The sequence below is a fragment of the Apis florea genome, unplaced genomic scaffold, assembly GCF_048593485.1.
Source record: "Apis florea isolate Af1SG1 unplaced genomic scaffold, ASM4859348v1 contig_2293_pilon, whole genome shotgun sequence".
NCBI classification, from domain to species: Eukaryota; Metazoa; Arthropoda; class Insecta; order Hymenoptera; family Apidae; genus Apis; species Apis florea.
The window spans coordinates 1059437-1085887 of NW_028256554.1; the positions used below are offsets into that span (position 1 = coordinate 1059437).

Sequence of the window (26451 nt, forward strand, 5' to 3'; positions counted from 1 at the left end):
ATTATTCAAGCGTCCAAGTGCATGTGGATATTGGCCAGAGTGCGCTGTGTATATATACGTATGTATAAACACACGCACACACACACACACACATATATATATATTGATAATAGCCAGATAAATAAACAGCGGTCTAGACGGGCAATCTAGTTTTTGCATACGGAACATTTGAAAAGCTAATAGCGTATAAACGAGTATAATCGAGTTATTTATCGGGGAAAGATAAATATTGAATAAATATATCAAATTAAATTCGAAGATAACAGTTTCGCGGTTAGTATCGTATGTCGTAGATTGAAAGAAGAAAATGCTTCGTTTCTGTACAACCAGAAATTCCTCGTCCCTAGTTTCAACACTTGCCGCCTGCCTTCCCCGAATAGGAAACGTCTCCTCCAGCGTGGACAGGCCAGCGTTGCCCGGTGAGTGACAACGACAATCGATTCCATCCAACATTTTTACACACATTTTTGCACGCATCACAGGCCGAGATGGAGGTTGGAGATCGTTGTGCATCGCCTCGTCGAATCGCGGAGAATCGGGGAGGGACGAGGAATCGTATCTGCGCTATCACGGGGACGTGGCAGTGGTCGACGAGACGTTGGGGAGTCTGGCTGGAAGGGCGGCGGAGAGATGGCCCGATCGAGAGTGCGTCGTCTCCCTTCACCAGGACGTACGATTCACGTTCGCCGAGTTGCTCGGCCGAGCCGATCGCCTCGCGGCCGGTTTGACGAAGCTCGGGCTGAGGGTTGGCGATCGCCTCGCCGTATGGGCGCCCAACGACGTCGAGTGGATGATCGCGTTCGTCGCCGCGACGAGGGTGGGCCTCGTCGCCGTCTCCGTGAACCCTGCCTACCAGCAGAACGAGATCGACTATTGCTTGCGAAAGGTCGAGGCAAAGGCCGTCATCTCGCCCGACAACTTTAAAACCCAGGATTATCCCGCGATGCTGCTCCGTGCCAAACGATCCTGCCCCGCTTTGGAACACATTATTATCTATTCCAGGGATCACGTTGCGTAAGAAAATTCTTCTTCCTCCTCTTTTTCTTCTTCCTGTTTCTCTCCTTTTTCTTTTTTCCTCTTCTTGTTCCTCTTCCTTCTTCCTACTCTTCTTCTTCCTCTTCTTTTTCTTCCTCTCCTTCTTCTTGCTTCTCCTCCTTCCTCTTCTTCTTCTTCTTCCTATTGTTCCTCTTCTTCTTTCTCTTGTTGCTCCTCTTTTTCTTCTTCTTCTTTCTCTTCTTATTGCTTCTCTTCTTCTCGTCCCTCCTCTTCTTCTTCCTCGTCTTTTTCCTCTTCTCCTCCTTCCTCTTCTTGTTCTTCTTCTTCTTTCTCTTGTTGCTCCTCTTCTTCTTCTTTTTCTTCTTTCTCTTCTTATTGCTTCTCTTCTTCTCGTTTCTCCTCTTCTTCTTCCTCGTCTTTTTCCTCTTCTTTCTCCTCTTCTCCTCCTTCCTCTTTTTGTTCCTCTTCTTCTTTCTCTTGTTGCTCCTCTTCTTTTTCCTCTTCCTCCTCCTCTTCTTCTTCCTCTTGTTCCTCTTCTTTCTCTCCTTCTTCTTGTTTCTCCTCCTTCCTCTTTTTGTTCCTCTTCTTCTTTCTCTTGTTGCTCCTCCTCTTCTTCTTCTTCTTCTTTCTCTTCTTATTGCTTCTCTTCTTCTCGTTTCTCCTCTTCTTCCTCTTCTTTCTCCTCTTCTCCTCCTTCCTCTTTTTGTTCCTTCTTTTTGTTTCTTCTTTCTCTTTTGCTCCTCTTCTTTTTCCTCTTCCTCCTCCTCTTCTTCTTCCTCTTGTTCCTCTTCTTTCTCTTCTTCTTCTTCTTCGTCTTTTTCCTCTTCTTGTTCCTCTCCTTCTTCTTGTTTCTCCTCCTTCCTCTTTTTTTGTTCCTCTTCTTCTTTTTCTTCTTTCTCTTCTTATTACTTCTCTTCTTCTTCTTCGTTTTTTTCCTCTTCTTGTTCCTCTTTTTCTTCTTCTTCTTCTTCTTCCTGGCGTCGTATATCACACCGATCGATTGCGCTTCCTTCGAATTCTTGGAGTCTAATTTAAGCGAGGGGAGGGTAGGGGGTGGATGGACAAAGCGCGCGATAAGTCTTTGTATCCGCTCGATAAAGGGGGGGGGGAGGACAGGATGAAGGATACGCGTAAATCCTTCGCGTTTGGGAGACGTATAGGGGTCGGGATATAGTCGCGGCCATACTCGTCTCCACGTGTTGGACAAGGTCGGGCAGGTCGGTCCGGTTTTAATTCCAATTGCGCATTCTCGGCCATTGATTTGCGTGGACGGGTAAAAAAAAAAAAAGAAAAAAAAAAAGAAATGAATCGAATTATCAATCGAGCGGAATATTCGCGAGAATATTCATCGATTCGACTGGATTAATACGTCGAAACCCCAACCCCCTCCGAAAGGAATCGTGCAATTAGGTTAATGCTCGCCTTCCCCCGATTCCGTTTTCTAATCATGTATATTCTCGCCTGAATCGTTGCAGGGGGACTCGCCGATTCACCGACGTGGAACAACTCGCGTCCAGGATCGAGGTCGAACGTGTCGCCGCGGAACAGGATCGGATATCGTGCCTAAGCGGCAGCAATATACAATTCACTTCGGGTACCACTGGAAAACCGAAGGCCACCCTCTTATCGCACAGATCGTTGCTGAATAACTCTAAACAGGTATGTGTGTGTGTATATATATGTGTGTGTGTCGATATACTGATGTACACAAGACACGTTTGTTTTATAAATATGTATATATATAGAGCGTATCGAGGGCAGAATTTAAGATCGGGCAGAAGGTTTGCCTGAACGTTCCATTCTTCCACGTGTACGGCCTGATCAAAGGTTTGTTGAGCATGTTTCATTCCGGAATCACGATCGTGCTCCAGTCCCGCTCCTTCAATCCTGAGAAATCGTTGGACGCGATAATAGGGGAGAAGTGCGATATCGTTTACGGGACACCGACTATGTGGGTAAAGTAACGTCTCGATAAACGCCGTGTTGAAATTCGAAGGGCGAGTGAATAATATGCAATTTAATCGTTCGATCATACATTTTTTCTTTAGATCACTCTGTTGGACGTGTACGAGCGCGTTCGACCCCCGCCGATAACTTTGGCCTGCGGCATAACAGGTGGCGCTATAATGTCGCCGGAGCTTTTTAAAAAAATAAGGAAAAATTTCAACTTCGACAACATGAAGGTAAAAAAAAAAAAAAAAAGGATCGATCCCAGCTTTCTCGTTCTTCACCCGGTTGATGAAAACATGTTTCGCAAGTATTGCTATTTGGAATGAGAAAAGGATGCTCGCGGAGGGGAGGGGAGGGGAATTTTCACGGAATGGACGAAGGTCGTCGACACGACGACAGCCTCGTACTTAATTCGGCTCGGCGCAACGCGTTGTTATCTATGCACATATCTCGCACGGCCGGCTCTCCTCGCTTCGTATGCATAAATACGATTCAACGCGGAGAAATATCGTTTCTTGGCCCCGATCAATAACGTTCTCATTCGTGAAATCGCGTTCTCTCTGGTGCGCCTCCATCCAACTGTCACTCTTATTCTCCAACACGTTTCAATTTACGAATTATCTATTTCATTCGTTGTGTTCGATAGAGCATATATGGACTGACGGAGGTGTCAGGGGTTATCTTTCACTCGATGCCCAACGAGAAGAATGAATTGACAGATAATACCGTTGGCCGTTTGGGCGATCACATCGAAGCCATGGTAAATGGAAATATATATATATATCGCATCGTGCGTGAATTCGTCGTGCTTAAAATATTTCTCCCTCTCTTTCTGTCTCTCTTTGAAAAGGTCGTGGACGAGAATGGGAAAGCGGTGCCTTTCGGCACTCCCGGAGAACTCTGGACCCGAGGATACATGAACATGATCGAATATTATAACGACGAAGAGGCGACTAGGAAAAGCGTTACCAAAGATGGCTGGTTCAAGACCGGTGATCAATTTGTTTTAAGATCGGATGGTTATGGTCATATAGTCGGACGATTGAAAGAGATGGTGATTCGGGGAGGAGAGAACATTTTCCCAAAGGTAAAAAGAGACTTTTCGATGATTTGGTTTTTGTTTGAAAGACTTGACCTGATTTTTCAAAATTTTGTAATTTCGTGGATTTAGGAGATCGAGGATGTAATAATGATGCATCCCCTGGTGGCCGAGGTGCAAGTTATTGCCGCTTACGACAAAATTTACGGCGAGGAGTTGTGCGCATGCGTGCGCGTTCGAGACGGCGCGAAACTTGGGAAGGAAGAGTTGAAGGAATATTGCAAAAGATATATAGCGCCTTTTAAAATACCGCGTTACGTGGAATTCGTAACGGATTATCCGAAAACATCGAGCGGGAAGATACAAAAGCATATTTTGAGGCAAGAGATGGAACGTAAGGGAATTATTCCGGCGAATCCGAATTAAAATATTTTTGCATAAAAAAATTAAAATAACATTTTTTTTTTTTTTTAACTTTTGTTCAATTTTATCTTATCGTTATTAAAATAATCTGTAATCTATGCAAATAAGCAATTCCTTATTAAACAACTTTACTTCGTTGACGGTACAGTTATCGCGTAAGAGATAAAAAAAAAAAGAGATTAACGATAGTGATTCACACTCGTCGTAATAGAGGTCGCCACGCGTATACGTTCACCGAGTTATTTTCGACGAGCTCGGTAAGGTAGAGAACTGCGTTCGAATTGCGATCGAATCGAATCGACGTTGTTGTAAATTATAATACGATAATATTTATCGATTGAAGTTTAAACGACGGTTCGTGCAATTCTTTCTTTCAACCACGGTTCGTAATAATAAGACGAATAGAAACGTCGTCGACGGCAAAAAAATTAACGATTTTATTTCGAAACTTCTAGACGAAGGAAGCATCGAGTTGTAACGCGATATGCAGGTTCTCTTATTCGGATTCAACGATTTTCAACGATAGCACGTGTCGAGGATGTTTTTACGCTTACGCGAAGCCTCGTGCTTGCCAACTGTCGTCGCGGCGAAAAACGGTGATCGGTGATCGATGACTTGGTACGAGGAAGCAAAGGATAATGACGCGTGGCATGGAAAAAAGGAAAGAAGCCCTGAAACGCGGAGAGATAGAGGAAGAGGAGAACCGGAATAAAGGAGTAGTAGTAGTAAAACGAGCAAGAAGAAGAGGAAAAAAAAGAGAAAAAGAAGGAGATAAGGAGTGGACGAGAAAGAAGCCATCGAAATCCATGGATTCGAGAGGGGCACGTGTTTCAGGTGGCGTCTAATTGAGGATGAATGCCTCGGGCAACGAGTCTCGCTTCTTCAAGACTGGAAGACTTGGAAGAGGCGTGCATTACTGCGGCAGATGGTGGTCGTGATTGCAGCTGCTCCGCAACGAACACCTGCCGTTTTCTCCTCCGTCTATCGAGATGGACGAAATCACTGTCCAGCCTCCTCCTTATCTTCCTTTTTTCTTCAGCTTTTACTTTTTCCTATCGCTATCAGGACAAAAGTACGTCCCGTCTGAAAAGAAACGGACAGAGATGGATATCGATCTGTAATAGAAATTGTCGCGAATGTTTCTTTTTTTCTTTTTTTCTTTTTTTCCGAGTTTTTTTACGAGTACAGAGGAAAAGTGATTTTTGCCACGAAACGGCGACGAAAAATGGCGTTTTTTTTTTTTAAATATCGGTGTCGCGAACGGGAATGGGGAAAAAACCGGTCGGGAACGGTTCGTCGTCCGGATCCCCGTAGTGGGAATTAATTTTGGCGAGTGGCCAGAGCGTATCTCGGGCACGGGAGACACGAGACACGAGAGAAGGAGAAAGGGGGCGATAATGCTATCAACATCGAAGTAAATTTCGTGGTGGAGACAGATTCACGCGGAAAATTGGTGTATCGTGTACAGGCACGACAGATGAGGAGCAGACGAGCATGACCACGATTTCTCCTGTCCCGGGGAGAAGGAGCTAACGAGCTGTCAAGTGTCACCGAATCGAGAGACCGTTACCAGCCACCGATAAACGTCGATGCTCCGTCGTCTCGGTGGTTCCTCTCGTTTGGCGGATGCTCCTCTCTTTCTCCTCCTCCTCCGCTCGATTCGACGCTCCAACACCGACGTGCGAATCGAGTCGAGACGAGACGAGGTCGAAATTTCTTTCGAATTCGGGTAATCGATTCGATCGGGTATTCGATTCTCCGCCAGAGGTCGAGGATGCGACTCTCGATGGAACAATGAGAGGGAACAGGGGCGGGGAGGAGGGGGTGGAGGGATAAAGATAAAGGTAGAGAGGACAGGTGGCGCGATCGGGACGGGAGAGGGGGGGACAAAGAATGGATGAAATTGCAGAGTAGTAAGCGGAGAATCGCGGTAAATTAAATACGGCGGCAGCCCGGAGGGGGTTCGTTTAATCGCTTAATCGAGACTCGAGAGAAATGGGTGGCAGGGAAACGGGGCCTCGCTTTTTCGTTTCTCGATGAGGAGGAGGAGAGAACCTCTCGAAAAGGTCGACGATTACTTAAAAAACGAAGTTGGGCGCCCATCGTCACCGCCGTTCTCTTTCTCTTCTCATCGAGTCGCATCTTCCACCCTTTCGCCTCCTTTTTATTCCGTCGGCTCGAAACGCTTTCGCGCGCGGTTTTTCGCCAAGCGTTGCTTATATATATATATATATATCCAGGCTGGAAAAAGGTGGCCGGCAACCGGATGGACCGTCATCCGAATAGGACAACGACAGCAATATCCAAATAGTAAAACGGATGGCGGCCGACTCGAGGGCACGGCAAACACTCGAACAGTGGCCGGATCGATGAAAGGTACGCGAATCGCGGCAACCGTAATAAAAGAGTCCGACCGCGTAAACGTGATCCACCTCCACTAACTCTCGTCTCTTCCCGTCTCTCCTCGTCTCTTCTTGTCTCTCCTCGTCTCTCCCTGTCTCTCCTCGTCTCTCCCCGTCTCTCCCCGTCTTTTTTCGTCTCTCCCTGTCTCTCCTCGTCTCTCTTTGTTTCTTCCTGTCTCTCCCCGTCTCTCCCTGTCTCTCCTCGTCTCTTTTCGTCTCTCCCTGTCTCTCCTCATCTCTCTTTGTTTCTTCCTGTCTCTCCCCGTCTCTCCCTGTCTCTCCTCGTCTCTTTTCGTCTCTCCCTGTCTCTCCTCATCTCTCTTTGTTTCTTCCTGTCTCTCCCCGTCTCTCCCTGTCTCTCCTCGTCTCTCCTTGTCTCTCCCCGTCTCTCTTCGTCTCTTCTCGTCTCTCCTCTCCCGATTCTTCGCGTTTCTCGAATTTGAAACGATCGCGCGAGACGAAAATCCATTGCCACTCGAGTTTTTCTCGAATATATAACCGAAACACGGAAAGTCGGAAGAGAGAGGAGGAGAATTGTTGCTCGCCTTTCTTCCGAGGCGTTGTTCATCCTTTCGTGACGTTTCTGGCTTCCGGCTGGAGAAGACGAGAGAATGGAGAAAGCGGAGAGTGATGTAGGAATAAGGTCCTCGACGGAAGGATATTTCGTCGTAAGATGACACGCGTGGACACGCGTGTACGCCGGAATCGAGGTGTATTCTTATTCCATCTCGACGATCGCGAGATCGACGTTCGAAGGAAGAAAAGAAGGAAGGAAGGAAGGAAAGAGGAGGCACGAATGACGAGGAAATCACGCGTCCGGAAAATGGGCAACGATGAATTCTTAGCCGACGTAAGAGCGTGTTTTTTTGCGAGGAGGGACGAAGAACGAAAGAAGAAAGGGAGAAAGAGAGACGAGCAGATGGAATCGAGGCGAATCTCGGTTCCGCGTCTTTCTCGTAGCGGCAAAAAAATCCTGGAAAAAGCTTAATGGAGCGTCTCTCGAGCGGCGGAACGATTCTCGTGCGAGGCGGAGGAGCTCGCGAGTTTTTCTCGCGCCTTCTCTTCCTCCCTGCCCCTCGAAAGCTACGCCACGAGGAAATACGAGGAGAAACGAAAGAGAGAGAGCGAGGTCCAAGATTATCGCGTTCCCATAAAACGAACGAGAGAATTCCCTTCTTCTCTCGCGTTCCCTCGAGGAGAAAAGGAACGCGGCGGAAACGGAGACAAAAGGAAAACGGTCGACAACACCGTTTCGACCTGACCGAATGGAGAAGAGGAGGGGAACGTTGTCCTCGAGAGATACACACTCGAACGGAAGGGACGACGGATGACGAATCCTCGCTTCCGCTCGCCACGAAACGGGGGAAGAACCGAAGTTTACGAATCGAAATTACGAAGAGGAAGCGTCCTGATTCCCCTTCCTCACGATTTTTCGCGCGATTTTTCGTCGATTCGAAGTCGAGTCTCGTTGGATAAAGGGGAAGGATAAAAAGAAAAGGGAAGCGTGTCGAGAAGCACACGGCGTAAAAATCGATTTACGAGGAGTTAGTCGCTCGTCCCTGACGTTTTTTCTCAAACGTCGTCGTGGTCGAAACCGAGATGGGGGCCGTCGGCTCGCTCTCCATTTCCCTTTGTCGCCGCGTTTTCTCGCTCCCTCGCCCTCTCCCCTTCGCCCTACACACTAACACAATCGCCACGGAATTCTCTCTCGTATTATCGATCGGCCAAAGATGGGGTGGGCCACGATTTAAGTCTATTTAACGGCGATACGTTGTTTAGTATCGCGCGAGCGCACCCGCCTAATACAATTCCCGTCCCCCTTTGCCCGTTCTCGTTCGCCCTTCCGAATAGGCAAAATCGTCCAGAGACATCGCCATTCCGCTCGCCCATGCCCTTGCGATCTTTTTTTTCTTCTCTCTCTCTCTTTAACGCCAACGCTCCATTTCTTCAATAAGATTTTTTCGGCAGGGACGTTGGGTGGAAATTAATAAAGGCGCTTTGGTACGGATATTTTTTTTTTTTTTTTTTTTTTCTATCAATTTCTCGGCTACGTTCCATATTTGAGCGTATTGTGCACCGCGAACAATAACTCATCTCGATATTGCTGGCCTGGCTCTCGTATCCGGCGTACTCCTCCTCCTCCCTCCACATTACTCTTCTCGCTCTTTTCCTCGCCCGGTTTCCCTTTATATATCCGTCTCGCGCTCCCACGCCCGATCTCTCTCTCTCTCTCTCTCTCTCTCTCTCTTCTCCGCATCGATAAAGTCACCGGCAGCCGAAGTCGATTTTTACGGACTCGAAACGGAACTTCGCCTATTAAAAGCGCGGGCTCCTCGTTATTCCTCGCGACTCTACTTGCGCGCCCTCTGTGCACCGCCGCAGAGCGGAGTAACGTGGAACTACTATTCCGATTCTTGCTCCGTGCGCGCGCGAGAGAGAGAGAGAGAGCGGAAAGGGAGGGGTGGTTAATCACCGGTGGGAGGCACGTACGTAGGAAAGGAGTCGGGAGGGCTTTAAAGGAGCCACGGCGTTTCGTTTCGTTTGGTTTACGCTCGCGTGGCACGTGGACGTGGAGAGAGAGAAAGAGAGAGAGAGAGAGAGCTCTCGGCGGAACGGTAAAGCGTGGAACGAGAAGGCAGGAGAGGGTAATGAAGGATGGAAAAGGGCCGGACGGGCCGGTGTTTGAGAAGCACTAGTCCGGTCTCCGGAGAGTGGTCGGTCTTCTCTTGGATATCCAGAGAGTAGTGGGTTGCGGGGAAACACAAGACGGGTGGGGGGAGGGAGAGGTAGTGCTACGGGTGGCCACTTCCCAAGGGAGCTCGTTTTCAGCTCCGCCGCGCAACAGCTCCCGTGCCGCCGTGCACCCGCGTTAAAAGCTCGCCGGTAGAGCGAGAAACCGGGTTACACGCGGATACATATATACGCTCCCCTCCCTTTCTTCGATAACGCGCCTCCTCCCCTCTTCTTCCCTCCCTCCCTTCCTTCCTTCCTCCTTTTTCCTTCCCCGCTTTCGCGTCTCCTTAGAACACTCCGCGATACACGAACGCTACGAAGTGGCAATCGCCTTACTTCGCTTTTCTCCCTTCCCCACCTCGCTCGTCAACGTCCTCGCAAATCAACGGAGGTTCTTACTTTCCACAAGCTCTCCGCTGCTACGCTTAGCATCTCCCTCTCTCCTTTCCCTTTGACGAACGAGTCGGACGATCGAAAATCCTCTCTCTCTCTCTCTCTCTCTCTCATGTATTTTCGATCGAGCTCGAGAGAATCTCGAGACGAATTTTTCGAATTTTCAGACGACGCTTTGAGGGGAATAAGTATCATATTTTTCGTACGTTACGAGAAAGAACCGGATTGCCGAAGATCCGAAAGGAAAGGAAAGGAGAGGAAAGGAAAATCGGCGTTTTTCGAACGGACGAGCTGACGCTTCCTCCTCTCCCCCTCTTTCGTCCGTGTCGCGTCCTCGCAGAGTGGATTTAATTAATGAACGCGCGCGGGAAATAAAGGGAGGAGAGAGGAGGGGAGAGAAAAACGGGGGACGGAAAGGGGAAACGCGGTTCCCACGGAACGAACGAAATTCGACGTCCGACGGGGACGTCGCGACGTTCCTTCCGACGGACGTTACGTTTCCGGAGAAAGAAAGATGTTTCTCTCCTTTTTTTCCAGTGGCCCGGTTCCGGCCAGGAGGGAGAGGGGGAACGAAGCCAGGCCGTCGAGACACAACAATCCAATAACCTTCTCCCTCGACTAAACGTCCGAATATCCCACCGCTGCATCGATACGACGCGTTAATACCTTAATTATCAATTATCAATTAAAAAATTTTTTTATATTCTATTTTGTTAAAATACAAAAGAACATTAATATAAATCTTGAAAAGAAAAAAACACAAAAAAATGTTGCTTTATGCAAGAAAGATTAAGATAATAATTGCAAATCTACTTCGCTTAACCGAGTTAACTCGAGCAACGAAAAAAAAAAAAAAGAAAACTTGAAAAGAATCAAAGAAATATTGAAAAATAAGCTCTTAGTCAAAATTTACGACTTAAAACACGAAATGACACAAAGAGGAGCACACATATGTATATGTCTTAGGTCTCACGAGTTAACTCGGGCGCGAGGAAAAAAATCGTTTTCTTAAATCCGACTTAACTCGGCCGAGTGCGTTAAGAGATTAAACGATTGATCGCTCGCGCTCGACTCTCGATCGTTGAGCGGCGAAGTTCGAAAAATAGGGCCATCAAAATTATTTTTTCCCGATTTTGAGATTTATATGGAAATTTAATTTTTTAGAGAACGGTATTGCTTTTAATTAATGTGAGATAAAAAAAAAATATATAATAATCGATATATAAAAAATATGGAAATGTATAGAAAAATAATAATAATAACTTGAAATAAAATAGGAAAAAAATTACAGTTTTTTAAATATGGATTGTAACATTAAAAATATACTGGTTTTATTCGAAACGATGATTCACGTAAAATGAGATACATGGATCTGTATTGCAAATTGCAAGAAGAAAGAAAAAAATGCAAAATGCGACAATCCTCGAGTCATTGGTTACGAGTTTCGGATCGAGGTATTCGTTAAGCAAAAAATTGGCGGATGTAGCGAAAAAAGTTATAGCGAGCAATTAACTTAGAAAACATTTCGACGAACATACGGTAAACTGGATCTCGAGAATTGGAAATGGTATTCCAAAGAAACGGATGTTGAGAAAAGAATGCTTATTAAAAAAAGAAGTTATATGTATTATGGCTATTTGCTACGGGATGTCCGCGAGAATCCTATCCTACAAATTATCCAGATAGAGCCAGATATGAACTATGAATAATGATAATTTAACAAAATAACGATAAAAACGATAAAAATTATAAAATGAAAAAAGCATTGTAAGAAGACACTGACCATTCAAAAGTTGAGAGAAATAAAAAAATTTAAGAATATTATTATTGCTTATTTCTCCAAAATATAATAAATAAACGATCATAAAAATGAATATGTTATAATATAAGATATATAATTAATCCATAAATATCGGTGGTTGTATCAAAGAATCCGTTAAGTGACAAGCGTTCGATTGTGCTTGTACGTGTCTAGACGGCTGTAAAATTTATTTTAGTATAATTTTGCAAAGTTTTGCGAATCAAATATGGCGGTAAAATAAAGTAGAAAATTTCTATTTTTCATATAATTCATTCTAATTCTTATCGCGTGAAACATATAAAAAAATCATTGACAAATCATTTTACATTTCTAACACTAATTACTTAACCTTAATTTACAAGAAAAAAAAAACTTATCGATAAACTGTAACGATTTAAAACAGATGTTAAAAAATTGAGATTTAAACTTCTTAATAAATTTACAGAATATTTCCGCCTATAAACGCGAATTTCTTTTAATTCGTAAAACGTTTAAAATTTTTAATGTATAAGAGTTTTAACGTACGATTATTTTTTATAAATTTAAAAATGAATTTTCTCCACTTTTGATACATCGTTCGAACCACTGCGCGACATTTCATGCGACGGCAACTCTTTATTCGTGCCAGATCTCGTTATCTCCGATTAACAAGAGCGCGATATTGAAATTCGTGAGTAGATTCCTTAACTCTTCATTTCTTTATTTCAGGATAATAATGGAAAGCTTATACTTCGAAATAGGAGATAAGATATTCGATCTTAAATTCTTCCAAAGCTATGGTCCCGACAATGGTCTCGGACATTAGTTCGGATTCGATGATCCGTGGCGAAAGTATTATTGGTCTCGTAAAGCTTAGAAGCCTTGAAAATTTCAAAGATAAAATTAGCTCGAGCGAAGATGAAATTGATTTTGAATTTATCGGGAAACGAGATCGATTGTATTCATTGAGCGTGAATTAGCGACACAGAGAACGAAAGCAATGGATGGAGATAGCGACACAGTATGGCATTTCGCTACAACGTCCTTTTTTAATTATAGCATTCTTTCGATTTACGACTCACAATGTTTCGTTATATGGCCAAAAAAAAAAAAAATGCTCCATGAACTGAAAACTATATCATTTTACAAAAAATTGGAACAGATCCAATTAACTTTGTATGGGTTTGTATCAAAATAATCGATTCTTTATACGGCTTTTCGCTCTACGGCCAACTTTTCCGGAACATATCTAGGCCGCAATGGGTGTATTAGGCGCAAGACGCTCGAATCGCTACTTCGCCCGATTAAAAAACTCGTCGAGAGCGAAAGGTTAATCGGGTCTATTGGATTGGATTTCAATTAGATAATCTACCACGTGACCGAATCACAAATCTTTCCTTCCCTTGTTTTCGTGTCTCTTCCTCACTGCCGACGAATCAATTTGCGTTCCAAACAGGAGCCAAACATCAAGAAATTCTACTACATCTTGCTACGTACGTTGCGTTGAATTAGTAAACAGAGGGAGGAGAACCGTGTGTCAAGAAGAGGAGCCTCGACCGAAAAGATTCCATCGCGCAACGTCGCCAACCGTCTCTCCGCCGCTCACCACCCCACTCCAACGACTCACTTCACTCCCCGTCTATCCGCCTATCCCCCCTTTTTCGCCTTGGCGTGCGCGCGGCCAGCGCGAGCACAACACCGTTCGAATAACCGACAAACGACTCGTCGAAAGCTTCCCCAACCGAAGAAACTCGCTCGTATCGCGCTCTCGTATTTGCATTGAATTTCTTTCTCTCTCCTCCCTCCGCCTCGTCCTTTTACTCTCCCCCTCCCTCCTCTTCCCCTTTTCTTCGTAGCGAAATAGGGTCTCGAGGATGAAAGGAATGCACTTGCCAAACATTAGCATGCACGCGTACACGTCCTGGTCGATAGGACGGAAAGCCTCTCTCGTTCGCGAAAAGGGTGAGCGTATGTATATAACGTATGTGTGTATAAGACTCGTCGTCGCTCGCTACTCTCTTCCCTCTCGAACCTTAACCTTTCGCCCTTCTCCCCTTTCACGGGCCAAGAAAGCTCGCTGGCCGCCTACTGTCCCTCTTCCACGAGTTTCGGAATAGTTGACGGGAAGCGGGCAAGTTTTCCAAAGGGAACTCGGGACGCGCCACACCTCGAAGGGACGAATTACGTGGCTTCGAACTCTCGCCTCGCTGTTCCGCCACTTTTCTTACTCGCCGACTTCCTCTTCCGTTCTTTCTCCAGTTGTTCGTCACGGTGCCGTGGCGCCACTTTACGAGCGAGCGAGAAAGAGAGAGAGAGAGAGAACTACTTCAGCATGGCAAATCAGCGAATCGCGTTTCGATCACGAAGATTCTTAGAGGAGACAATTCCCCAATGGATCACGTTCGTCGTCGTGGATGGGGCCAGGCCGTCATTTAGGTCACGCTCCTGCTCTATAGGATTCGTGTTATCGGTAACACGCGGGATTATGAGGGAAACGGCCACGAGGTAATATCTCCACCGCCCGAATATCCCGCTGTCCGTCTCTGTTCCACGATCGTTACGCTAATACATTCGTTCGGGATTATTCACCTTTCCCCGTTATCCCGCTGACTTATTATCTTCGCACGCGGGGAAAGGGAGGATAAAATCTCGAATCGAACCGTCCTCGTTGTTATTCGCTCGAAAATAATTTCATCCACGAAACTTCTATATATATATATATATATACACACGTATATAATAGATGCTGAATTTTTCAAGCTCGGTCTGTCGGGAATGTTTTCGTGTCGCGTCTCTCTGAAACCGAGCGGCGTTATCGCCGTGATCCCGATTGTCCCGCTAAATTTATTGTTCCTTCCTATCCCCTCCTCCTCCCTTCTCCAGTATCGCGCTCGTCGCTCGTTTCTTTTTTCCTTTTTACCCGTAGCACGGGTATCACGCATAAATTATGTATCGGTTTATGCGGCCGACTTCGACGCCCGCTCTCTTTCTTCCCTCCCCCCTCCCCCTCCCCCGGGAGGATACGACGCGAATTAATTCGCGATTACCTTACATCGCGAACTGTACTTTCCTTCGAAATAACCTATATAGTCGTCATCTTATATTTTATTGTTGTACATATATTTATATTCTAACGAATATATGTGTAACGTAATTACATTCTATATGTATGATATAATTACATTCTCTTGTTACTACTTGATTGGTAACAACTTCTTAAACGCGAGTGCAAAGGGTTAAAGGAGCCGTTTCTCGATTCTCCCCTTTTTTCTCGAGTAAAAAAAAAAAAGAAGAGAGAAGAGGAAGCGATTTTTTTTTCCACGATTACGCGAGCGGATCGAATAATCGGCGAAGGTAGAAGGAATCAAGGAGGAGGAGGAGGAGGAGGAGGGGGGTAAGCCGGTTTATTAAAATTATCGAGGAGGAGCCGATTATATTGTATAGGAATCGGGGCTATTAATATTCATCCGGGTCACGTTGTTTCGTCGATGACGAAAGATTACTCGATTTTCAAGATCGGGAGAGCAAGAGTGGTCGTCTCTCCACTAGGTCGCGGATTATCTCGTTATTGGGGAGGAGGATCGAAAATCTCGATTTCGCGTTTACGCTCGCATCTAACGCATTCTGTTTCTAATTGGAGACTTAAATTCCATCCTGTACAATATTTTAGAATATTTAAGAATGCTGTTAGAATATTGTTATTACTTATCTCATGGTTACGCTCGTTTCTAAGTGGATTAACAGCTGTACATGTTTTCTTCAATTCGTCGTAAAAATTCGTTGTGCAATAGAACGGTTAAGTTTAACGAGTTGAACAGGCGCAGACGTTCTTCTTCAGAATTCTAGGATATTTAAGGATCGTCGTTGAGAGAAATTTGTTCATCCATTAACTCTTTTTAAAACTTTATTGTTTTTCCAATCGATCCTCTTTTCCTTGTTCTTTATTTATTTTTTTCTTTTTCTAATTATCTTTACGGTTGCTCGCTTTTTTATTTTCGTTTATATTTCCATTCTTCGTTTACACGAAGAGTTGGATCTCTCTCTCGTTTCTCTGGAATTTCGATTAAAATCACCCCTCCCCCCTGCCTCAACGGCATATTTTTCGAAGTCTCAATTTAAACGCGCTTTAAACGAAAAAAACCCGCTTTATTCAAAAAATTATTCACTCGTCGAACGAAACGATTAAGAGAGAATCGAAATCGAGTCGAAAATTTCGCCACCCATTAAGAGAAATTGCACGTTTCAGGATTTTCGATTTTTGGAAGCGTGAAATATCATTGTATCTCTTCGAAGGTGTAACGCATAACGCGTGGCGATTCGATTGCCCTCTACTCGATGCCTTTAATTTAGCCGCGCCGTATATCGTTCCGCGATCCGATCTCTCATAATCAATCGTCCTCGACGATGAGAATGGTTATTACAAACCGTTGTGGAGGGAGAGAGAGGGGGGGAGATTCAAGTTATCCCGCTTATCGTTGTAGCGAACGATTCGCGGCGGCAGGGAGGGAGGGGGCGGAGGAGGGGAACGAATGCTGGAACAGGCCGCGGTGACGTTTAATCGAATTCCAGCGGGCAAAATATTCGTGTCCGGTGGGTTATACGCACAGCGCCACCCGTTAACGGTGGCGTCGATTAATCTCGATTTATCAGAACGAAGATTCGGCGTCCAAATTCTCCGCTCTCACACCGGTGGAAAATTCACCGCGCGCGTTTCATCGATTATAATCCATCGTACAACGCGGCAACCGCTCTCATTTCCTCTCCTACTTCGCTTCGTCTTATACCTCTCCGATCCGTTAACCTCCTCTCCTCCCCCTCCTTCTGTCTCTCAAGATTTCGCCATCTATTACATCGAGAGCGAGAATAATAATAATCGATTCTCTCGAGTCGAGTCGATTCATCCGTGTCTGTGAAACGTGAACGCGTGGCGTAGAATACTGGAGAATTCTAACCTATCGACGCGGTGTAAAAGATTTCGTAACAGGCTAACGTAGTTTTATTTATAAACGTAGTTTCGTATTCGAATAAGCTGTTCGGACAATACTATGCAGTAGAAAGTCCCGTATCCGTATCTCCATCTGTTATCCGAATATCCTAATATACGAAAGTTCTATTATCCGCACAACACACGTTTCGTAGCGATGTTTACATACATAGATTACAACGTAAATACGACGTAATAAATACTTTTCCTATGTTCGACCGGTTAAACGTAATCACATCGATTCAGTGTGAAACAGAGAGCGGTATCGCAAGTAAACGGAAACGTGTAGTTTTAGTTATTATTGAAGAGAAATTAAAGATTTTGAAAATGGTGAAAGTGTAAGAATACATGGCGGATAGTTTGAGGCGAAACGGTAATTCTACGCAGCTGTTTATAAAGAATTTACGCGACTTAGCAGCTAAAAAGATACGAGACCCTTAGATGAAAGAAACTGTCAATTTTGTTCATTTCTGCTTGAATAAATGAAGTTTAATGCGAAAGAAAGTAATCGTTCTATTATCCGAAAATTCTACTTTTGTCTCCCTGTTAGTTGGGATACGGGAGTCTCTGCTGTATTTCAGCTTCCAATCTTATTGGATTGGATTATCCTAACGTTCATAAGTAAAAGTATTAGATGTTCTTTCCCCTCATTTTTCTACATTCAAGATTTTATTATTTGTAAATCAGGTACAAGATTACGTCTCAAGGTATTTGGTGGATAAATTATAAATTCCAATTCCGAAGAATGAACGGCTGCTCGCTGATTACGAAGTCATCGATGCATTTTCGGATATTTTCTTCCGACAATTGGTGTCGCAGCATCGAAAAAGACAATAGTCAGCCAGGCCTGGAGAGTGTGCCGCGCGTGGCAGCACTTTCCATCCCAAAGCAAAAATCGTGTCCCGCGTTTCTTTTCGATAATTCGCGAGCATCGTCGCGTTGCAAAATTACGCGTCTCATTCCTTGTCCGGTAAACGACCATTTCTGCTTCAGCTGCTGATAAATTCGTCGATCGATTTTGACAATATTCAACAGTTATTGTCCTTTTAGATGGAAGCGGTCCGTAACGGATGATTCCTCGGAAATCCCACGTCATAGACAGCAAAACATTTTTACAACGCAAGTTCGGTTTTGTCACTCGAGATTGACCCATGATTTCCGTCGTTTGGGATCATCGTGTAAGACCTATTTTTCATCGCCACTAACAATTTTGCGCGGAAAATTTTTCCTTTCATGCCGTGAAAGCGAAACAGTGGAAATCTCGAGTCTGTTTTGTTTGTTCGTTTCGCTTATAATTCGTGCGGAACCTTAACTTCCAAATCTTACCCAATTGTTTTGGTCGCTTGTCCTGTGATTCCTGATCTTTCCGTCGATTCTTCTTGTGTCCGAATCGAATTTTCATCGAGAAATTCCTCCACCTCGTCGTCGTTGAACTCACTCGGTGCACCTGAACCATCGTCGTCTTCCAAATTAAAATTTCCAAATTTAATTCTTTGGTATCACTTTTCGCACGTTCTCTCCGAATGGCGCGCAAATCATCATTCGGTAGCTTCGACAGCCGGTTTCCTAAGCTGGAACACGAAAAGTAAGCAACGACACAAACGATGTTTCTCGCACGCCATATCGCTCGAAATTGTTACACTGGACTGGAAACTCTGGGAGCGCTCGTCGCGACTCTTCTTAAAAACAAAAGAACGCTCTTTCAGATGGCGCCACGAATGAGAGATAATTCGAATTCGGTGAAAAGTTAGGATCGTAGAAAAGAAAGAGAAGAAATTTATTTGCACACCTAATATCCTGAATGAAAATTTAGAAGAATCAATTTTAAAAATTGGCCCCGATGAAAAATGGACGTTACAACAAGATAACGATCCGCAAAGCCAAGACATTAATCCGATAAAATATTTGTGGAGTATATATTGGACGCAGAAATTCCTTCAGAAAGACGTACTAATAAACAAATAATTTTGGAAGAATTGCGATTGAAAATTCAACGATTGACAAAGACTACTTAAAAAAACTTGTTGAAAGCACACCATTTCGAATATTCGAGTTACGTCTCCTCCAGCCTATAGTGTCAAGACCTAGTTCAAGTCTCTCTCGAAATCCCCTCACTCTTAAAAATCAAAAATCGTTTATCGTGAAGTATCTCCTCTCTCGTTGCCCCGGGGGCCGGGCAACGTCATTCTCCTTGTAATCCACGCGTCCACGCTCTTTTCAAAGAATATAACGAGAGGCGACGGGCGATAAATAACTTAGCCTCGGAACTTGTTCTCGTTTCCAGTCTTCCTCGATAGTTCCACTCGCGAGTAAGGCGCGGAAAACACGGCGCGGAGACGAGCGGTGGATTAATTCGATTTTCCAGCGGCGCATCAAAGCGAACTAGGGTCCCCTGGTGGGCAGGGGGAAGGGAGGGAAGAGGGAATTTATTTTTAACTCCGCTATTAAAACGGGGATATAAATCGACGAATGAATTCGAACGCGTGTCCCCTCATCGATCGAATCCTTGTTTTAGTTGCGCCTAAGCGAGGAGAGGGGGGGGAGATTCTCTCAGCCCCTCTCCTTCTCTCCCTCAAGTCCACGCTTAATCGACGGTTATCTAAAATTTCACGGACATCTCATCGCTTCGTTCGTCTTCTTTTTTCGCTTCGAGACCAATCGACCAGACTAATAATAAGCTTCCACGGATAATTCAGTTGGATAAGTCAGTTTCATCAAGGCAACTCCTCTTCGCCTTATGAATGCTCGATTTCGGGGAGGAGGAAGAGGGGAGGGGGGGATAGCACTCGATATTTAAACAGATGAAGGAGAGAGAGTTTCTCGATTAATAAATCGTCGGTTGGCGATCGACTCGAATTTTAATATCCCTTCCCCTTCCTCCTTCTTCTCGAAGCGTCTGCAAAGCGGGGCGAGGAGAGGTCGGGCTTAAGGCCTCGCGGTTTATCGCGCCGCGGAGTGACAAGTTGCAAGGTTGTACAAGGTTCCAACTATCCGGGAAAACTTGAACGCGTCTCGAAACTAAACTTCGAGCTTCTCCAAAGGTCGATCGCTTTCCTCAACGCTGTCTTCAACGCTCTTCCCCCTCCACTCTCTCGAGAACATCCGACAGGATAAACGGAAGCTCCACCGTTGCCAAAAATACACGATGTATCCTTTAGCGTTCTAATGAGTTAATTCTCGACCACCGCACGGCGACAATATTTATTCACATTCGATTTCTTTTTAAATATCCCTTCACGAATAAATTTCGAACCTCTACGCGTAATGTAAAGCGTGGAACTATACAGTGTCGAATGGTTGGATTTTCTTATCTCAAATCAGATCGAACTACATTTTGTCAGACAAAGTTAGTTTGAGCTGCGATAGAAATATTACTTTCAAAGTTTTTGAGTTTTGTAAACAGAGAAGGTAAATAGACATTTTATCGCGATTATTTTATCGTTAAAATAACACAGCACAAACGACACAGGCTTTATGTATATTCGACGAATTTTCTTTCTTTGTACATACATAAAATTTTCAAAATACAAAAGTTTTATAATTTGTGAGATCGTTACAAGTTCTTGGCCACAAAAAATTCAGGGGACGAGAAATCGCGTGGAGTCGTTGGAAGGCGAGGTTGAAATAAAGGTCGCAAATATCGCGTGCCACGGTGATGGGAATCCTTCGCCCTTCCCGAACCTGTCGCTCGAGAGAACCTGCTCGTGGGGTGGACCGAGTTTGTTAGGGGTCGACGATGGGAAGTTTCAGGCCTCGCCTCGTGTCGCACAATGGCCCTCGTCGAGCCACGATCTTTTATCTCGGCGTGGCACGCGTCCTCCGCCCATCTGGCAAAGTTTACAGGGGGGGGATGCACGATCGGTGCAGAGGCTATTCCATGAATAACTCTACGTAATGTAATACATTATGTGTCTTTATGTGAAGAAAGAAAATTTGTCGAGTAACACTCGTATTTATATTTAAGGTTACCAATCGAGTAACAAGAATCCCTAGAATGTGATTATATTATACATATATTTATTAATGTAAATAGATATCGTCAGTATCGCGATAAAATGTCGTCTTTCCAATAACGTATTCTCGCATTCTTATTTTTCACCTTCTCATACTCTACATCTATATTTTCGTCTAGTTCCCTTCTCTCGATTCTCTTAATGAGTATAAGTAATTGAAAGTGGTTACACGTGTGCAAAAATTTTGAAAATAATATTTCTATCGCCACTGACTTACAATTAGGCTACTGTCAAAAACGTAGTTCATTATTCCACACTTTATACGTACAAAGAGGTTGGAAATCTACTCGTGAAGCGTTATTTAAAAAAAATCAAACGTAAGTAAATATTGTCGCCGTTCGAATCGGCGCATCGATCCAAGTGGTGGCGGAGTCACCTCTCGAGTTATCGCATCACATAGAGTGATGCCTGAGAGTCATCGTTCGAGCGCAGAGTTAACCCTTTGCACTGGTATTTATATTATTTAAGAAGCTTGCCAATCAATTTTTTTTCATATTCCATCAAAATTTTTCATCTCAATCCCTTAATCTATATATATATATTTATCTTTTATTTATTTTATTTTATATATAAACACACATTTAAGTAGAAACCAAAAGAAAAAATACACGTATTCATAACAATAAAATGCGACATACGATTGTTGCGATATTTTAATAATAATAGAGCAATTACCAAGATGGCGGAGTAAATATGTCGAGCAATGTTTTCGAACCAGGTTTTATCTCTCGAGTCCCGTGTCCGTTTCCCCGCGTTTTTAGCAAGGCGAGTTCTCGCGAAACTAGATCCTTCCCCCCTTGCCGAAACTCGTCCCTCTCCTCCCCTCCCCCTATCGAACCTCTCTCTCGACTCGAGACGTCTGGCGCTGGCGGTCCCTGATTAACTCGAAAGATCGTCCCGGCCGCCTCGCGGCAAACTTTCCCCGCCCCTCTCACTCCTCGTCTCGCCGCGACTTTTACCCACCCTCGTGCCCGTTCCTCGAACGAAAGAAGAATAGAATCCGTCGCGTTGCCGCGGATGGGATGAAGGGCTCAGAGAGAGAGAGAGAGAGAGAGAGGGAGAGAGGAACCCATCGGTTAAATGCAAATAACGAGCGAATCGGATAAGGAGATAGGATCCTCGTGTTTTATATCCCTTTGTCGACGAGAAATCGACGAGAGATCTCTCTCTCTCTCTCTCGATGGAATTCGAAAAAGGGGAACGATCACAGTTCCTCCGCTTATTTATAAGGAAATAAGAGCGGATTTTATTGGAAAAGAGAAGCGAGTGGGTCCCCCGACGGGGGGTAAGTAGGCGAATAACGCGGGTGCATAATGATCGGGGGCCGATTTCGACCCGCTTTGTTCGCCTTTCTCTACGCGCCACCGTGACCCCGATTTCCGGGGGAAATCCCCCGGGAAAGTCGGGGGATCGTGAGAAAAGCCTCTCCTCGAGAATCGGCGGTTCCCCGTTTCGTTTCCACGCTCGAACGAGTCGCTGGTGGGATGCGGGTTACGAGACAGAGAGAGATAGAGAGAGAGAGTCTTTTTCTCTCGTCGCGGTAACCGCGATGTTTCAACGAATTTCCACGCTTAGAGGAGCGCGGAGTCTGCCGTGTGTCATAGACGTAACCGCTCGACGTTCCTTCCTTTCTTTCGCTTCGACCGTTTTTCCCCTTCCTTCTCCCATTCCTATCCCCTCCACCGAGAATATACGACGCGACGACGAATCGACGAATACGTACATACAGAGCCTCTCGAGTCAAACTCGAGACTTACTACTGTCGCTATTACCGCGTGGTAGATTTTTTTTTTGCAAATCTTTCCAGCGATTCTTCCGTTACGCCTATGACGGAGGTCGGAGTAACGAAGCAAGACGAGACGAGAGAAAAACGAGTTGAAGAGTTGCCCGAGAGTTGGAGAAAAGAGAGGGAGAGAGAGAGAGAGAGGCGTACCGGCGGCAGCGGCGGTGGAAAAATCAGACTAATTACTTTGTACGCGTGGCTTTCACCGAAATGGGCTCGCGATTATTATTTTCCCCGAGTATAATCTCGGCCGGGTAGACGCGCACTCGCGAGTAAGGGACTTTATAATCGCGTGTATCCGGGCAAAAGGACGGACAGCCATCCCCTCTTGACTGCGAAAATTTCTCGATTTCTTTCCTCTTCCTCTCTCTCTGGTGGTGGCGGGGAGCTTGATGTCCCACCGGGGATGGGGATGATAATCGCGGGAACAAACGTCAAAGCGGACAGCGGCCGCTTTTTATCGCGGAGACTCGATCCCTTCCGCCGCAATTACGAGCCTCCTCCCTCCTCGGAGAAGCAGGAGGAGGAGGAGGAGGAAAAGCGTATTTATTTATCGTGGACGAGGGGAGACGGCGTGTAACCGACGCGACGAATGGGACTAGGGGCAGGGAGGAGAAGAGGGTTACGCCACGTTTCCACGTTCCACGCTGGTTTATCAATCTCGAAAGCGACGCGTGTCAGGTATTTCGAACGCTCTCCATCCCATTTTCGGCGTGATGATGATGTTTTTCCTCCGCCCTCCCTCGTCGAAATCGGGGGACGAGCACGATATTTTAACCCTTTGCGCTCGAGAGAGGCGAGTCTCGATCGCCACGCGAAAATTATTCGAAGTGGTTCGAAAATGATAAATGCAATTGATAAATATGATTGAATGAAAATGAGAAGAAAAAGAGACAAAGTTTTTCGCGTAAAAAAAAAGGATGAGATACGGGGATCGAATTATTGATATTATAAAAATTGACGAGAGAGGTAATCGAATCTATTCTACTGGAAAAAGAAAGAACGCAAAGTGTGATAAACATCATTGGTTACTCGTCGAGTAGTAATCGTGCAAAAGATCTGCGAATTTGACGAACGTATACGGTATAAACCGAAGCTTGAGAATTGGTGTTCCAAAGAAACGGACTTTTGAGTTAAGAACGCTGGTTAAGAGCGCGATATTAATTAGCGAATAGATTCCTCGGATCTTTTATCTCTTCGGTAAAAAACGTGTTAAGGATCATTTTACGTTACTCGTCGAGGCGCTCGTCGCGCATGCGCACAAATCGTCTCGAGTCGCCGACTTCGAAACGGTCGTCGAGCGCAAACCGTTGAAATTTGTTGATGCCTACGCGTTGCGGTGACCGCGTTGCTGTAAACAACGTGTTCTCCCGTGAACCGAGTCCCATCTCCGTCTTAACGATAAATTAGGTTTCTGGTTCACCGAGTTACCCTATCGGTAACTCGACACTCGTATAATTGAAAACGGAATCGTTCACCTGTTCACGTTTGCAGGAGGGGGAGTGGTAAGCCGGCTCGTTGTGTCGCTTCCTTCCGTTTATTTCGACGGGCCGAGAAGAAGGAAGGAGGGAAATAACCGCGAGTAAGAGCGTCGTAAATTAGCATTTCCCATTAGCATGGTGACGCAACGGCGTCGTCGGTTCGTTTCACATAATTAGGAGGATGGCTCGATGACACGTACCTACGTACGTACGTACCTCTACCTACCTACCAGCCATGGAGCCCCATAATTCAGCCCAGGGAACAACGATGGCGATGCCGTTGCACCGTTATTATTACTCGCCACCTGGAACCTGACTCGGAATAGCTGGCTGGCTGGCTGGACGGATTAGACGCTCTTTCCCTCCTCCTCCCCGTTTTCCATCGTTTTCAGAGCGCCTGACAGTGGCCGTGAGCCGCGAAACGAGATCTTCTCGACCTTCTTTCAGCTCCGCGAAACCCGTAACCCGTTTCGCTCTCTCGCTTCTCGCGTGGAAATCCAACCAACTCTCCTCTTTGGTGAGAGAGCGAGAGAGGAGAGAGGGATCGCCGGTCACGATGAACTTTAACGAGTACCGGCCGGTCGATCGGTCGGTAGCGATAAGGATCTCGAGCGACGAGGAGGTGGAAAAAGAATCACGGAGTATAGGCGCGTGACGCGAGCGATGGTCGTGGCGCTACGTGTCGCGGCTTAGCGAGCTTTGGTCACGCACGCTAATCCCCGCCCCCTTTAATAACCGCTCTTTGTTATTAATCCCCGATTTATTTCAATTTCACCCTCCTCCTTAACCTTTCGGTCGTGGCGTCGATATACACGTAAGGACGTATTAAATAAATGTATCTAAATTCGGAACAAAGGGTAATTATCTGTAACTTTATCTCTCTTCGTTTGAGGACGTTGCGCTGTAAGGGTTGTCGTAGCGTAGAAATTTTTTTTTTGTGCAAAAATATAAAACGTTCGATTGCGTTTTGATAGAAACAAAAATTTTTTTTTTTTTTTTTGATTATCGAATACTTTCATACGTAAACTTTTATAACGTGCACTTATAATATATGTGTATTTTGGTGAAATAAAATCTTTTCGAATACTTTGAATTTTCAACTTACACTGCACCCATTTGAACGTAATGTCCTCGCTTGAAGACGCGTTACACCCCTTCCCCTTTGGGTAAAATCATAATTTAATTCGAAGAATCGTTCAACAAAGCCATGATTTTTTTTTTCTTCCAGAATTAAATAATCCGTGATCGAAGGGCTTAATAGAAAAAAAAAAAAAAAACAAAAGAAAAAGATACGGAACATCGGAAAAACGGTGAGACGATTAGAGAGAGAGAGAGAGAGAGAAAGCGGGAAAGTTTGGTGGCTCCGCGATAATGACCGCCATATTTCTTCCCGAGTTCGAGTTCGAGAGCCGAGCAAAACGCCCACCGTTTTCTTCTCGAAAGTCCGGCGCCAGAATTCCGAGATCTCCCGTCGATCTTTCCGCGATGGAAACGCAACGACGGCGAGATCGCTCGGCTTTGTCCCTTTGACGGCGGGGTAGCGAGCCGCCAAGCTAGGCCCAAGTATGCAACACTCTCTCTCTCCCTCGTCTGGCCTTGCCTGGTCGCCCGTTGTGCTCGTCTAATTCGAGGATACATATTTAATGGTGGATAAACGGAGAGCGAGGTTGCCCGGGGTAACCGACGACCATCGGCGAAGAAGAAGAAGAAGAAGGAGAAGAAGAAGAGGAGGACGACTCCGCGAGGGATAGAGGGAGAGAGAGAGAGAGAGAGAGGGCGATAGCGATGCCGATTGCGAATTCCGAGTGTACGTTCCGCGGATGAAACGAGAAAGAAACGCACCACCCTCGCGGCTTTCAAACCCCTCGTCTTCTGTAGCCGGCTCTGAAGCTAGAACCCCCTCCTCGAGTCGAGATGCGTGACTCCGATGTCTGCCTTCCTCCTCCTCCTCCTCCTCCTCTCCGTGAAAAACGACGAAGCCGCGCTCCTATTTTCATAAAACACCCCTGATGGTGATAGTGGTTGTGATAGGCGGCCCCTGTACACCCGCTTACGATACGTATCTATTATCGCACTTATTAATTAACGAGGAATAGAAAGTTGGTGGAAACTCGGAAAAAACGGGGAGGATTTGATAAAAGTTGGCAAGATCGTTGTTGTTGTTGTTCGCGTCGCAAATCAATTATCAAGGTAACCGCCACGCACGGCGTGGAACGCTTACGCAATTTCCACGCGTTCGAGGCTCGCTCACTCGCTGATGGTGACTAAGCGACGCGCCGCTTGGAGGGGATAAACGGCGAGAGCGAGAGCGAGAGAGAGAGAGAATTCCGATCCATCAAGGTATATACGCGCATGCGCGATATTGGGTTCGGTGTTTAGCGCTTACCGAGCGCTGATTCAGTTCGACGGTGAATCGCGGAACCTCTATCTTCGCGCGAGAGCTGTTCTTTCGGGATCCCGTAAAATTCCCCCTC

General features: G+C 45.4%; 1 protein-coding gene across 2 annotated transcripts; it reads left to right on the top strand.

Annotated features, from left to right (window-relative positions):
- Acsf2 (Acyl-CoA synthetase family member 2) lies at positions 1-4512 on the top strand. 2 transcript variants are annotated; one of them, XM_086903791.1, is made up of 8 exons: positions 1-419; positions 483-1014; positions 2472-2655; positions 2742-2951; positions 3045-3179; positions 3593-3706; positions 3797-4033; positions 4118-4512. In XM_086903791.1, exons 1-8 carry the CDS (start codon positions 308-310, stop codon positions 4409-4411), a joined length of 1818 nt encoding a protein of 605 aa, XP_086759917.1. In that variant the 5' UTR covers positions 1-307; the 3' UTR covers positions 4412-4512. The 2 variants fall into 2 exon arrangements, with proteins under 2 accessions (XP_086759917.1, XP_086759918.1); XM_086903792.1 differs by lacking the exon at positions 2742-2951 and having other exon boundaries at positions 193-419.
- Positions 4513-26451: the final 21939 nt, after the last annotated feature.

Bases quoted from the DNA above. Each gene is read 5' to 3' on its own strand.
- Acsf2 (XM_086903791.1), top strand. From the start codon at position 308: ATGCTTCGTTTCTGTACAACCAGAAATTCCTCGTCCCTAGTTTCAACA. The intron at 2,952-3,044 runs GTAAAGTAACGT...TTTTTTCTTTAG, and splicing joins ACGGGACACCGACTATGTGG to ATCACTCTGTTGGACGTGTA. The intron at 3,707-3,796 runs GTAAATGGAAAT...CTCTTTGAAAAG, and splicing joins GCGATCACATCGAAGCCATG to GTCGTGGACGAGAATGGGAA.